The 15,703-nt window shown below is 39.2% G+C and overlaps 1 protein-coding gene across 2 annotated transcripts in view; it reads right to left on the bottom strand.

The window, feature by feature from the left end:
• Nucleotides 1–15,703, bottom strand: part of rcan3 (regulator of calcineurin 3) — a 59,991-nt gene that overhangs the window by 27,605 nt on the left and 16,683 nt on the right. Inside the window, exon 1 of one of the 2 annotated variants that reach the window (XM_059352614.1) lies at nt 13,013–13,145. The exons of the other annotated variant lie outside the window; for it this stretch is intronic. Within the exon in view, the coding sequence (XP_059208597.1) occupies nt 13,013–13,099 (87 nt within the window). The 5' untranslated portion in view covers nt 13,100–13,145. Of the gene's footprint in view, nt 1–13,012; nt 13,146–15,703 lie in introns of those variants that run through there. 2 annotated transcript variants of the gene reach the window in all.

Here is a 15,703-nt window from a genome sequence, read left to right as displayed (position 1 = left end):
TTTTTTAAAAATGCAAAAATGATGCTTGTATATATATTAAGGTATATTTTTTGCTACAAACACGGTGCCAGAGTATTTTACAGTGGAGTAATTTATTTACATTTTTTTTTTAAATGTAAAAAAATCCTGTTTTGGCTGATATAAAAATTTACAGTGTTTCATTGTTACTGAAACTGAATTAACTCATTTATCATTTTACGTCTTTTACTGTCATAATTTAGCAGTTTTTCCACCGTAAAATCTACAGACATTTTTTACAGTGTACATAACTGACTTCATTACTTCTATAGTTTATGTTCATAAAAACAACAGCAGAGCTTCATAAAGTCATAAAGGCCTTCATGGTCTGAAGCCTGAGAGTTATTTTAAGGTAATTGTTTTGCTATTTTAAGCACCACAGCGACCTTTCTGTATCTTTCCACAGCTGATTGTTTCAGAGTGGAAATTGTATTGGAAATTCTGACAGGAAAATTATATTTGACCTGTAATTTCACTAACAAAGGCCAATCATGGAATGACGCAGTTCCCTCCACTTCCTGCTCTGAGAGGCCTTTTTCTTTTTCTCTGCCTCTAAACTTATCTCTTCATAGTGGAGTCGTCTTGGACACCAGTAACCAGACGCCGTCCAGGAGACGCTGCTTTGTTCTACGTCACCTGAACGCAGCACCAACCTTCACCTGACACCTGAGAACCGCTCTAAGGTTTCACCACACTGTAAAAAATATCAGGAGGTCTCACAGTGAAAAACTGTTAAACATGACAGTAAAAAGACGTAAAATGATAAATGAGTTAATTCAGTTTCAGTAACAATGAAACACTGTAAATGTTTAAATCAGACAAAACTGGATTTTTTACAGTTTTATTTATTTTTTAAATACATTACTCCACTGTAAAATACTCTGGCACCGTGTTTGCAACAAAAGACACAAAACTAGAAAACTTCCTCTGGGTAAATAGTGAAAGGGCCACTACTGCCGGTGTGTGTACACTATGATGAGATTCTTCAGAGATTTATAACAATTAATACTAGTAATGTTATGATACTATATAATATACAAGGAGCACACCTACAACAAGCATTCCTTTACAAGTATTTATTTATACAGCAACCTATGACCTTTAACCTCAAAGTGTGACAAAGGCAATCAGATCAAAGCAATCAACAGAATTAACTGCAGCTGTAGAATGTTCCTGAACAGTGACAGCAGCCAGAGGTGGACAGACTGGAATTTCTGGCCTCGAACAGAAAGCATTTTTGGCAAAACCATAATACCTATCATTGATCCGACTTCACTTTGAGCGTCCTGAGTTCTTCCTGAACGTCTACATATGTTTTTTTTTAAGAAAAATGAAAAAATAGCTTTGTTAGAGCGATCTAAAAAAACTGTTACATCTCCCTTTTTCAGAAATCTCCCTGCGTTTTTAATATGGGAGCCAATGAGGCTGTTGGTGGTGTTGGTGGATCATCTGTGCGTCCTACGCCCAAACTATAACTCTGACAGCTTTACCAGAGGATTGTGAGGGAGAAGACTAATTTTCCTACGTTTCTATGTATAAATTATTTCTGTAGAGTGGAATTTGCGGCCTGGAGCGCAGTTTTAAAATTTATTTTTTGACAGTTTCTTCTCTCCCTCTACACTCTGGCGATGATGTCACACACTGTGACACGAACATTCCGTGCAATACACACCCATTATAATCTCGGAATTTCTCCAAAAATGATCATGGTCATTGAACAGGGATTGATAAAAAACTATATGACCTATCCAAACGTGGATTAATACACCGATACACAAGACTTGTGTCTACTGTTTAAAGTTTAAATGGAGTCTCTAGGTGAAATTATGCCTGAGAAGTAGACGTTTAAAGATGTTAAAGATGTTAAAGATGTTTTTTTGGACAAAACAAACAGTTTGAAGATTTAGCATAGACTCTGGGACAATGTGAGAAGCTTTTTAAACTGACATTTCATAGACAAAATGATTAATTAATGATTATGACACAATCAGCTGTGGAAAGATACAGAAAGGTCGCTGTGGTGCTTAAAATAGCGAACCAATTACCTTAAAATAACTCTCAGGCTTCAGACCATGAAGGCCTTTATGACGTTCTGAAGCTCTGTTGTTGTTTTTATGAACATAAACTATAGAAGTAATGAGGTGAGTTATGTGAGCTGCCGGGGCCAGACTGGGGGACAGGTTGGCTCACCTGAGACCAGGACCGCTCAACCCTGCCAGGCTGCAGATCTGGTTTCCACCAGAACAGAACCTGATCCTCCTGTCTGTCTGAACCTGCTCCTGTCTGTCCTCCTGTCTGTCCTCCTGCCTTCACCTCAACAACTGCTGCATCACAACAGGGTTTTCAAACGGCGGCCGGATCATATTAAAATTCAGAGCTGATTTATGTTTGATGAGCAGACAGAGGTCTGTCTGCGTCTTTCTCTAAATAATGAAACGCTGCAGAGAAAACGGCTGATAACTAAACAGCCAACGATCTCTAATAGTATCAAACCGTCTAGTGAGACGGCTCATAAATCTGCTGCCCACACTGGAAAAAACCTGCTGTTTTTACAGTAAAAAAACAGCTGCTGTGATACATTTAATACATTTTTCCATTATTTCCTTTGGCTTATCCATCTTAGCATCAATAAGGTTATTAGGGCCTCGGGGCAATCGCACCGAGCACTGGTCCCCTACAGCAATACAGAAATAATTTATACATAGAAACGTAGGAAAATTAGTCTTCTCCCTCACAATCCTCTGGTAAAGCTGTCAGAGTTATAGTTTGGGCGTAGGACGCACAGATGATCCACCAACACCACCAACAGCCTCATTGGCTCCCATATTAAAAACGCAGGGAGATTTCTGAAAAAGGGAGAATTTTTCAGATTGCTCTAACAAAGCTATTTTTTTCATTTTTCTTCATAAAAAACATATGTAGACGTTCAGGAAGAACTCAGGACACTCAAAGTGAAGTCGGATCAATGATAGGTATTATGGTTTTGCCAAAAATGCTTTCTGTTCGAGGCCAGAAATTCCAGTCTTTCCACTGGAAACTCTGGCTGCTGTCACTGTTCAGGAACATTCTACAGCTGCAGTTAATTCTGTTGATTGCTCTGCTCTGATTGGTCGACCACAAAGCCTTTGATGCTTTGATGTGACTACAGTAACAGATACAAGCGCGCGTAAGTGCGTACACTCCTCCAGATACACATTCTTCACACACACACACACACACACACACACACACACACACACACATTTTGAGGTTAAAGGTCATAGGTTGCTGTATAAATAAATACTTGTAAAGGAATGCTTGTTGTAGGTGTGCTCCTTGTATATTATATAGTATCATAACATTACTAGTATTAATTGTTATAAATCTCTGAAGAATCTCATCATAGTGTACACACACCGGCAGTAGTGGCCCTTTCACTATTTACCCAGAGGACATTTTCTAGTTTACTCTAGTTTACAGTTCCGAGTGTTTTGATTTGAATTTGTTTCCCAGTCTCAGTAACACATTTACCATGTGTTCCTGCATCAGAGCTGAATAAAAACATTTCATATCAAGCAGAAAGGATTATGCAGTGTTGCCCTGATATGTATTCTGCGGTTGAGGTTTTGTTATTTTGTTATTTTTCGTTAACTATAATAACCGTCCATCAGTCTTGGTATTAAAGAAGACTGGGACCATAAACTCATTATGAAAATGTTAACTGAGGGAATAAATCAAGTGAGACTCATTTTCTCATTGACTTCCATACAATAAGGTCTTCTTCCCTCTGTGAGCAGTAGAGTCGCCCCCTGCCTGTTGTTATACAGAATGCAGCTTTAGCTTCACTGCTTCAGGCTCCGAGGGAACAAAAACACATCAAACTGCAGAGAGATAAATGGTTTTGTAGCATCCTTTGTTGCTTGGTTGCTGAAAATAACCAGCGCATGTTAAAGTGAGTGACAGCAAGTTATGTAAGAGTGAAAATATCAAAAAGACTGCAGAGAATAAAAACACCACAAAACATAAATCACTTCAACCACAAATAGAACATTAGTCATCAAATCTGTTCTAATCTCTCCTTCTTCCTTAGAACAAGCACGACCACAGACAGACAGACAGGCAGACAGACAGGAGGACAGACAGACAGACAGACAGACAGACAGACAGGAGGACAGACAGACAGACAGACAGGCAGACAGACAGACAGACAGACAGACAGACAGACAGACAGGAGGACAGACAGACAGGCAGACAGACAGACAGACAGACAGACAGACAGACAGACAGGAGGACAGACAGACAGACAGACAGACAGGAGGACAGACAGACAGACAGACAGACAGACAGACAGACAGGAGGACAGACAGACAGACAGACAGACAGACAGACAGACAGACAGACAGGCAGGAGGACAGACAGACAGACAGACAGGAGGACAGACAGACAGACAGACAGACAGACAGACAGGAGGACAGACAGACAGACAGACAGACAGACAGGAGGACAGACAGGCAGACAGGAGGACAGACAGGCAGAGAGACAGACAGACAGACAGGAGGACAGACAGACAGACAGACAGACAGACAGGAGGACAGATGGAAAGTGACCCAGGTTGACGGAAAATTCTCCAGGCGTCCTCGGTAGGAGTGTGTGTGTGTGTATATGTGTGTGTGTGTGTGTGTGTGTGTGTGTGTGTGTGTGTGTGTGTTTGCTGACTCATGTGTGTGTGTGTGAGTGTGTCAGTGTTACTACAGTGTGTGTGGGAGAAGCTTAAGTTGAAAAAAACAAACAAAAACAAAACAGCTGTCCATTGTGGCTGCAGACGCTCTGTAGTTATTTTAATAATATCTCTCGATAATAATAATAATAATAATAATAATAGATCTCTATAATAATAATATATCTCTTTATAATAATAATAATAATAATATATATCTATATAATAATAATATATCTCTTTATAATAATATATCTCTCTATAATAATAATAATAATAATATATCTCTCTATAATAATAATAATAATAATAATAATATATCTCTCTATGATAATAATAATAATAATAATAATAATAATAATAATCAGTGGAGGGCTGGTGGTGTCTTCTCCCTCTGCTTCCTGATTTAACAGGTTTAATTGGGTGACAGCCTGCAGCCAGACAGGCTCTTATCAGGCTGATTCATTATTCAGCATTTATAAAAGAGCAAATAAACGGACAGGCATCACACTGCAAACACTGAAATCTAAGTCACAGTAAATATCTTAGATCAAGGGGATATCTGCTTATTTTTTGTCTGATAAGATAATTAGGGCCTCGGGGCAATCTCCCCAGCACTGGTCCCTACTGGTCCCTACTGGTCCCATCCAGCAATATCTGTAGGGACCAGTGCTGCACTACTGTTATACTGTGGATTTCTTCTTCTTCCTCTTGCGGACGCAATTTCGTCCCGCTACTAGTCCTACAACTTGAAGAGTTGCAGGACAAATTATATATCAAAACGTGCGGTTTGATCGGGATCGGTGTGCTATTACTTTTCTCTACGGAATACAAATTTTTCCTGATGCAGGAAGATTTCTGAAAAAGGGAGATGTAACAGTTTTTTTAGATCACTCTAACAAAGCTATTTTTTCATTTTTCCCAAAAAAAGAATATATGTAGTCGTTCAGGAAGAACTCAGGACGCTCAAAGTGAAGTCAGATCAATGATAGGTATTATGGTTTTGCCAAAAAATGCTTTCTGTTCGAGACCAGAAATTCCAGTCTGTCCACCTCTGGCTGCTGTCACTGTTCAGGAACATTCTACAGCTGCAGTTAATTCTGTTGATTGCTCTGCTCTGATTGGTCGACCACAAAGCCTTTGATGCTTTGATGTGATTACAGTTACAGAAACACACACACACACACACATACACACATACACACACACACACACACACACACACACACACACTTTGAGGTTAAAGGTCATAGCTGCAGGGTGACTGTAACGCTGCGTCACAGCCTGCTGACGTCTCTAACCTTCACCATGTGTCCTCAGCTCTCAGCTGCTGATACAGTTTTTCCAGGTAATGAAAGTGTTGTTGTGATGAACACACACACACACACACACACACACACACACACACACACACATACACACACACACACACACACACACACACACACACACACACTCGGGCCTCACACACCAACAATGCTGCTCTTGTTTTCTCCAGAAGGACACAGTAAAACAGTAATCTGTGGTATGAATCGTACTGTAGCAGCTGCGAGCCTCTATTATTATTATTATTATTATTATTATTATTACTGCAGCAGCTCCAACCAGCCTCAGAGTGTCTCTCATTAGTGATGTCACCAGCTGGACGGAGCCAACAAACCACGTTTGAACCGAGTCCCAACAACAGCAGCTTCTCCTCTAATCAGAAACCCTCCATTCACTCATTTCCTTCAGCCGCCATCAGACCACCACCACCTCATCGCTGCGTCTACACTGTAAAAAATGTCTGTAGGTTTTATGGTGAAAAACTGTTAAACCATGACAGTAAAAGACGTAAAATGATAAATGAGTTAATTCAGTTTCAGTAACAATAAAACACTGTAAATGTTTATATCAGACAAAACTATTTTTACAGTTTAAAATAAAATAATATACATTACTCCACTGTAAAATACTCTGCCACCGTGTTTGTAACAAAAATATACTGTAATATATATACAAGCATCACTGTAATTTCTGCATTTATTTTTTGTAAAAATCCTTTTTCTCTCTGTTAAATGTACTAAACACCATATCTCTAACAGAAATATACTGTAATATTTAATGGTAAAATCTTTAATTTATGCAGCATTTATAAAGTATTTTCTTGTCAATTATCTGGCAGAACAGCGTTTCTTTTGATGGAAAAACTTTTTATTTATACAGTAAAATATGGAATAAAATGTCAATCTGAAACGTGAAATCAACAGTGTTAATATCATTTTACCGTAATATTAAAAATATTTGCTCCGTATTTATTACGGGAAAGTTCTGAACCACAGCTGCTGGTTTTTACTGTAAAAACAACAGTTTTTGTTTTTTTACAATGTAAAAGTGTCTAAAAATAGCAGCGACCCACAGATGAGTTCACCTCTGTTGCTTTGTAATAAAACAGGAGCCTTGAGATGATTGTTCCTGATCTTCAGATTTGGAGATATTAATAAAAAGAGGAGCGTGGGACAGGCTGGATCTTGTTGAATGATAATAAAACAGGCTGACGGGGAGGTGAGCTCATTCTGAGGCTGTTTCTGCCCACGTGGCCCGTTAATCTGCCTCCATCACTCTCAGAGCCAGAACCAGGATTAGTGGACAGTCAGTCTGCTCTCTGACTGGAGCACCGATCCTTCTCCTCCAGGTCGCTCTGAGAGAGGTGAGCAGCTCGACAGGAAGCTACAGGGAGACAGGTTCTGGTCCCACAGTTAGCAGCGTTAGCAGCGTTAGCATTGTTAGCAGCGTTAGCACGTCAACCACAGGACACAAGACAAAAGAATGATTTGCTGCCAGGTCTCATCCAGGGCCGGCTCTAGTCCATCTGGGGCCCTCTAGACCAGATCCATTGGTGTTGAACAGCTCCGCTTGCTGTTTCATGGAGGGAACTCCTGTTTCTGTTGCCCATGGTGCCAACCAGCTATATAATACAACTGTCTGTCTATAGAATTATTAACTTACAAGTCAAATCTCAAAGAAGCCCAGCTGGAGACGCTAACAAAGTTACAGACAAGAGAGACGATGAAAGTGCAAACCGCGCAAAAAATGTGCTTAACTGTGTTAAGCTAGCGTTGCTTTATTTCAACCTAGCTAGCAAGCTAATACAAATGAAACGTCTTCACACAAAACGGCATTTTGTTTGATCTAAATGTCTGGACCCCCACATGTCACAAAAACAACTCGGAGATAATTTTGGTACACAAGTTGCCAACTTGGCTTGATGTTGACGTCACTTTCACAGAAAAATGGCGGATGAAAGAGAATGTTTGGTAATGCTAAATGGACCTGCACTTATATAGCTTTTCTAGTGTCTTTGCGACCACTCAAAGCTCTTTACACTACAGACTGACTCATTCACCCTTTCACACACACATTCATCCTGGTGGCAGAGGAGACCCTAAACGCTGCCTCCTGCCTCCATCAGGAATTCATTCACACACCGATGAACGCAGCAATTTGGGGTTCAGTATCTTGCTCAAGGACACTTCGGCATGTAGGCTGCCATGGTCGGGGATCGAACCACCAACCCTTCGGGGGTGATTATTTCATATACTGCAAATCATTTTTTGTAATGTGTAATAAGGTCTACAGACGTTAAAAAAACCCTCGTCTGAAAACCAGAAAAAATAAAAACAGATCAGACATGAGGATCATCTGAGTTCTAGAACAACAGACACATTGTTTACTACCCAACTGTTGATATGTTTGTGTGTTTGTTAATAAATGTTTCTTTGTTGTTTAAATGGAGACTTGTGTCACATTTGTTATCATTGTGTCATTTTATCATGTAAATGGAGGAGAAAAGACAATATCAGCTTCAAGAATCGGCAGCAGATATCAGGATCAGTTAGACTGATGTCACAATAATCTGTATCGGCTTTAATAAACCGTATCAGTCCAAACCTCTGAGGTTAAACCCTTCATCAGGTAAAGAACCATGTTCAGTAACTTCAGTCTTTAGACATCTAGAACAGGTTCCTCATAGAACCACATGGGTTTCTCCATCACAGATAGTGACACTGAGGCATCTGACCAATCAGTAAAGTATACAACTAAATGTACGTGAGCTTCTCATATAGAAGGAGCTTTAAAAAAGACATTCAGACATTACGCATGTAAGTAGTCTAAAAAGATAATAAATAGTTTAAAGGTAAAAGATAAAGTGGTGATGGATGCAGATGATGTGTTATTGTCTGTTTAGGGTTGCTGTGGGAAAGAGACTATAATAAATATAATAATAATAATAATAATAATAATAATAATAATAATAATGACTCGATTTGCAATATAAAAATGAAACATTTTGTAAAAAGTCTTGTAATATCCTCCAATAACACTTCAGGGTTATATTTTCTATTTCAGGAGTCTCTATAAAGGGTTAAACAGAAAGAGATATTTCTCTTTCAGATTAAAAGCTCGTTGCTATAATTACACACCAACCTGCAGGGTGACACTCTGCTGCTGTCTGTCACCTTCAGCAGTTATAAATGTAATGAGCGTTGGGCGGTAACCCAGCAGCTGTCTGTCTCTCTGGATCATTGTTTGTTATGGTTATTAATGCAGGAATCAGATTACATCCCATGCCTCCTGACTCTCTTTGCTCTTGGCTCCTCACTGCATTCTGACAAAACCATATAAATAAATGCTCATTATGAACTATTATTAACCATCTGGGGTCTGAGCCTGTTTTGAATACTTTTGGTTTCCATTTTTTCTTCACCTTTATGATCTGACAGTTATTTTATCACTTTAACCTACTTGATCAACATAATGAGCCCAAAAATCATGAAATCCAAGTTGAAAAATGATACTATTTACTACAATAAAAAAACAAATATGCTCAATGAACTGTTTTGGAACTTGAAAATGTAAACATAGGATACAAATATGAACATATAAAAAGGTAAAAATTAAATATAATAAAACTATATACAATAAAGTCCAATAAAAACATGTATATTTATAGGCTTTTTTCCTTGTTAGCTGCAACTCTTCAAAACAAACTAGAGAGCTCCACCAACGCTCAAATATTTCTGTACTATCAATTGCCATTTTATTCCATATTTTACCGTGTAAATAAAAACGCTGTTCTGCCATATATTGAGAAGAAAATACTTTATGAATGCTGCATAAATTAAAGATTTTACCATTTAATATTACAGTATATTTCTGTTAAAGATATGGTGTTTAGTACATTTAACAGAGAGAAAAATGATTTTTACAAAAAATAAATGCAAAAATTACAGTGATGCTTGTTTATTATATCACAGTATATTTTGTTACAAACACAGTGCCAGTGTATTTTACAGTGGAGTTATTTATTCAGAAAAAAATAAAAATGTAATAAATCCTGTTTTGTCTGATATAAACATTTACAGTGTTTCATTGTTACTGAAACTGAATTAACTCATTTATCATTTTACGTCTTTTACTGTCATGGTTTAGCAGTTTTTCACCCTAAAACCTCCAGACATTTTTTACAGTGTATCTGCAGGTGTTGGATGAGCTTCCTGTCCGTCACAGAGCAGGAAGCTCTTCAGTATTTTCCTGGAGAACCTGGAGAACCTGGAGAACCTTCAGCTCTGCAGCAGCTCTGGGTCTTAAAGGCCTCAGACGTTCTGCCAGAGCTGCTGGCTCACTAAACGCTCTGGAACGTCACAATATATTTTATTATATTCTTCACCTGCTGCTGATGATCTGATCTAATCTGATCTGATCTGATCTGATCTGATCTGGTCTGATCTGATCTGATCTGAGTCTTCAGAGACGGAGAAACAATCAGCTGCTGGACCAACAGTGTTTACTGATGAGATGAAGAGGAATTCAGCTCATTCTGGTGTCCAAAAGCAGCAGTTAGCAGGTTTAAAGAACCCAGTTACCCTCATCTTCATCATCCTCTCCCTCATCACCCCCATCATCCTCATCAACCTCATCCTCATCACCTTCATCCTCATCACCCCATCATCCTCATCACCATCCTCCTCCTCACCCTCATCATCCCCATCACCCTCATCCTCCTCCTCCTCCTCCTCACCCTCATCATCCTCATCAGCCTCATCAACCTCATCATCCTCATGAACCTCATCATCCTCATCACTCTCATGAACCTCATCATCCTCATCCTCATCAACCTCATCATCCTCATCAACCTCATCATCCTCATCAACCTCATCACCCTCATCATCCTCATGAACCTCATCATCCTCATCGCCCTCATGAACCTCATCACCCTCATCTTCATCACCCTCATCATCATCATCACCCTCATCATCCTCACCACCCTCATCATCCTCACCACCCCCATCATCCTCCTCCTCATCACCCTCAAACTGAGTAGAAATCACTAAACAAACTGAGTTAATGTAACTGAAAACATTTGTAGGATATATCTGTAAATTTGCTGACGATTTACTTAAAAAATGTGTTGGCTGATTTTATATTGTTACAAATATTTAAACCATGTAATCTGTGAGTCAAATATTAATTTATTTTGAAGAAGTAAACTTCATTTATATCTGGATATTTTACACAAAGATTCCTGTTGGAGTTCTACTGATGAAACTCAAGTACTCATCATGATGATATTCAGCATTTATATTTAGTATAAAACCTTTATATTACTGTCACATTTACAGGCTCCTTCAATCATTTCACACTGTTGATTATTTAACTTTTAAAATTGACATTTTATTCCATATTTTATAATAAAAAAAAGTTTTTTCCACCAAAAGAAATGTTGTTCTGCCATATAATTGACAAGAAAATACTTTATAAATGCTGCATAAATTTATTTAACAGTGAGAAAAAGTTTTTTTTACAAAAAATAAATCCAAAAATTACAGTTAAATAAATATATGACTCAATAAACACATTTATATGGTATTAAATCTACCAAAAATAAATTTCCTTTTTTTAAATTTACCTTTATTCTCATTCCCCTATTAATTCTCACGTTTATTTATTTGTTTTTATGTATTATTCGTTTTTAAATGCAAAAAATGATGCTTGTATATATTTTACAGAATATTTTTGTTACAAACATAGTATTTTACAGTGGAATAATGGATTTTTTTTTTAATTAAAAATGTAAAAAACCCTGTTTTGTCTGATTTAAACATTTACAGTGTTTCATTGTTACTGAAACTGAATTAACTCATTTATCATTTTACGTCTTTTACTGTCATGGTTTAGCAGTTTTTACTGTAAAACCTACAGATATTTTTTACAGTGTACACTAGTGACCTACATGTACTCAGAGTTTAGTCATTTTATTCATTCTGCTCTGCATGTTCACTCACAACCACACACACACTATCACATCATGTCTGTGCATTAATGTGACGTTATATAACAATAATCTGCCTTTTAATTGGATAATTATGTTTTCAGTTTCCAACCTAACCTTCACCTGCAGTGCTAGAGAGGAGGGTCTGTCCCACTGCGTCTACAGCTGCCTCACTTCTTCCTGCACTGCAAAAAGGTGTGTCTAAAACCACATAAAACACTGAATCTAAAGGTCTAAAACCAGATCAAACACTGAATCTAAAGGTCTAAAACCAGATAAAACACTAAATATAAAGATAATCTGAGGGAAATGATCTGGCTGCATGGACAGATATTTTACCTTGACAAGATTTAATAAGCATGAAATAAGCATGATGAACTCTTAAAATAAGAAATTAACTCTTAAAACAAGATCAATGATCTAACACTTCTAAATCTAAAGGTTTTTTCTTTTAATCTCGGTAAGAAACACATGATTGTCAGTGTGCATGTTCCCTGCATGGATGATTCCTCCTCCAGCCTCCATTCACCTCCTGCACCACCTCCCAGACCTCCACCACGCACCACAACTTACACAACAGCTGCTGCATCCAGGTGCATTAAGGGTCTATTCTCTGTTTGACCCGTTCCTGTCCTGTCTAACCTCCACTTCTTTCTCTAATAAAACATTTCTGCAGCGCATCAAGCGTCAATCTGTCTAACTGCGCCGTGCATGGCGCGCAGCGCGGGACCTGCCTGTCTGTCTGTCTGCCTGTCTGTCTGTCTGCGGCTCCATTGATAAAAATCTGCTGTGAGAGACAGACAGGTCTGCATCCGACGTCACCAAGACACCAAGACAGCATGCACGTCCATCAGCAGCATGCAGCTACAGACACAGCAAGGACACCAGCTGCAGCTGCCTCATCACCATAATTAAACATTATTATTAACATGATTATTATTATTAACATGATTATTATTATTATTATGCTGGTTCCTGAGTCCTACCTGCATCTTGTCTGATGTAAACACCTCGGTGTCTACCTCGCAGGCGATGATGGTCACCATCTCCAGCTTCATGTTTATCGATGGCATTCCCTTTAGTGGTCGGGAGGAAAAAGCAGTAAAAGTCTTTGTCCTCCTGCAGCAGCTGCTCGTTCTCTGCTTCACCTGAACTCTCTCAGTCTGGTTTAGTCCGGGATCTGGATCAGGTCTGGGTCAGGTCTGGTTCTGGATCAGGTCTGGTTTCTGGGTCTGATCAGCTACAGACTCTCTCCTCTCTCTGCACTGACGCGCTGCTGACTGATGCTGCAGCAGCGGCACTGACTCTCTCTCTCTCTCTCTCTCTCTCTCTCTCTCTCTCTCTCTCTCTCTCTCCCCCCTCCCCCTCCCCCCTCTGGCTCCACATTGACGTCATCACATCCTCACGCTGCTCGTGTTTTACGCCACTCAGCTGATGAAGCATTCTGGGCCTCTGCACAACTCTCCGGCCGGTTTATTCCGCTTTTTTCGTGCGTATTTTTTTTTTTTTAATGTTCTTCTATGAGCTGCTTTGCTGCAGAGACGTAACAAAAAAAAAAAACCGTGTCACAAGCTTTGAAATATTCAGTTGAGCAGCCAAACTGTACATCAGGTTGAATCAGCGTCACAGTGACTGAGACTGGAGCTGCAACCAGCACATTCACCTTCCTGCCTTATATAACGCTATTATTATTATTATTATTATTATTATAATATACATACATCACCACAGGGCTGGACACCATCCATCATACACATCATACCGTCACATCTCAGTCATTCAGCTCTTATGTAAAGACCGACAATAACTGAGCTATTTTTAAGAGCGTGTCAACTCTCTGGAGCCTCTACAGCACCACAGCATGACTCCTTCATCACATCCACACTAGAACACAAAGCAGCATGGAGCCCTACTGTACATTTACCATTTATGTTGGACCAAAGGACTAAAAATGACACAAAAGGACCCAAAAAATACATAAAATGACTAAAAAAAGACACAAAATGATTAAAAAAGACACAAAATGACTAAAAAAGACACAAAATGATTAAAAAAGACACAAAATGACTAAAAAAGACACAAAATGACCAAAAAAAGACACAAAATGACCAAAAAATACATAATTATTTTTTTAATGACTCAATATTTTTTTTCTTAATTAACCCATTTATCATTTTAGGTCTTTTACTGTCATGTTTAACAGTTTTTGACCCTAAAACCTCCAGACATTTTCTACAGTGTATCTGCTAACAGACACCAGAGTCTCGGGTCGTAGATCCTGGACAGACTCGGGTATTAAACTTTAAGGACTTGTTAGTGAGGTGAACTTTAGTGGTGACTTGTTGATTGGAGATTAACTGTCCTGACTCTTCATCATCAAAGTGAAGCAGCTGAAGAAGCTCCTCTTCCTCATCATCACCATCAAACACTTCATTAAAACATTCCCACAGACATTATGCCATTGCATAATAAACCATGTCTTTTTTTTTTCCATCGCTCAGATCATCTCTCCCTCCGCGTGTTTCATAATAATAATTGCCTGGCGGGCCGAGACAGCTAAGTCCCTGTAAGCCATGAATATGAACCTCTCTGGGCGGTGAATGAGCTCTATTTCTGTCTGTGCGTGTCACTTATTGTCCTTCAGTCAGACGGAGAACATGAGAGACATTCCTCCAGCAGACAGTCAGCCCTCTGGAACAACCTGACCAAACCAGGCGGCAACCTCCGGCAACCTCTGGCAACCTCCGGCAACCTCCAGCTCTGAGCAGGAGGAAACCAGGAAGTGCCTTCAGCTGCACTCTACCAGAGACTCCAGCAGGGGGCGCTAAGGTTGGCTGCAGAAACAATCTGTCCATTCACTTCAATGGAAAATGAGAAAACTTCTCACTTGATTTATTATCTCAGAAATGTTTTCAGGACAACACTATGGTCTCAATCACTAAACAATCTGATGTTAATAGTTCTAATAATGGCCCCATTTAGAAGAAAATAGCAGATAAAGAATCGTATGATTTGGGGCGGGGCTACCTTTGATTGACAGGTCACTAACAAGGCGAGCCGTCATCAGGAGAGAAGAAGAACAATGCGTATCCACGGCAACGTGTCAATAAAGTTATATATAACGTTATATATAAAAAAGGAGGTTTAGCGGTTTGGTCTCATAACTTTGAGCCTTTCACTGTATTTTCACTTAATGACAGTTTATTTGAACGTTTTGTTTATTACATGAACAAGAACCACCCAAAGGACCATAGAACCAACTAAAGGACCGTAGAACCAACTAAAGGACCGTAGAACCACCCAAAGGACCGTAGAACCAACTAAAGGACCGTAGAACCAACTAAAGGACCGTAGAACCACCCAAAGGACCGTAGAACCAACTAAAGGACCGTAGAACCAACTAAAGGACCGTAGAACCAACTAAAGGACCGTAGAACCACCCAAAGGACCGTAGAACCAACTAAAGGACCGTAGAACCACCCAAAGGACCGTAGAACCAACTAAAGGACCGTAGAACCACCCAAAGGACCGTAGAACCAACTAAAGGACCGTAGAACCAACTAAAGGACCGTAGAACCACCCAAAGGACCGTAGAACCAACTAAAGGACCGTAGAACCACCCAAAGGACCGTAGAACCACCCAAAGGACCGTAGAACCAACTAAAGGACCGTAGAAC

Source organism: Centropristis striata, chromosome 16 (genome assembly GCF_030273125.1).
Source record: "Centropristis striata isolate RG_2023a ecotype Rhode Island chromosome 16, C.striata_1.0, whole genome shotgun sequence".
Classification (NCBI taxonomy): Eukaryota; Metazoa; Chordata; class Actinopteri; order Perciformes; family Serranidae; genus Centropristis; species Centropristis striata.
The sequence above is the reverse complement of the archived record's forward strand: the minus strand, read 5'-3'. Positions and strand labels throughout refer to the sequence as shown.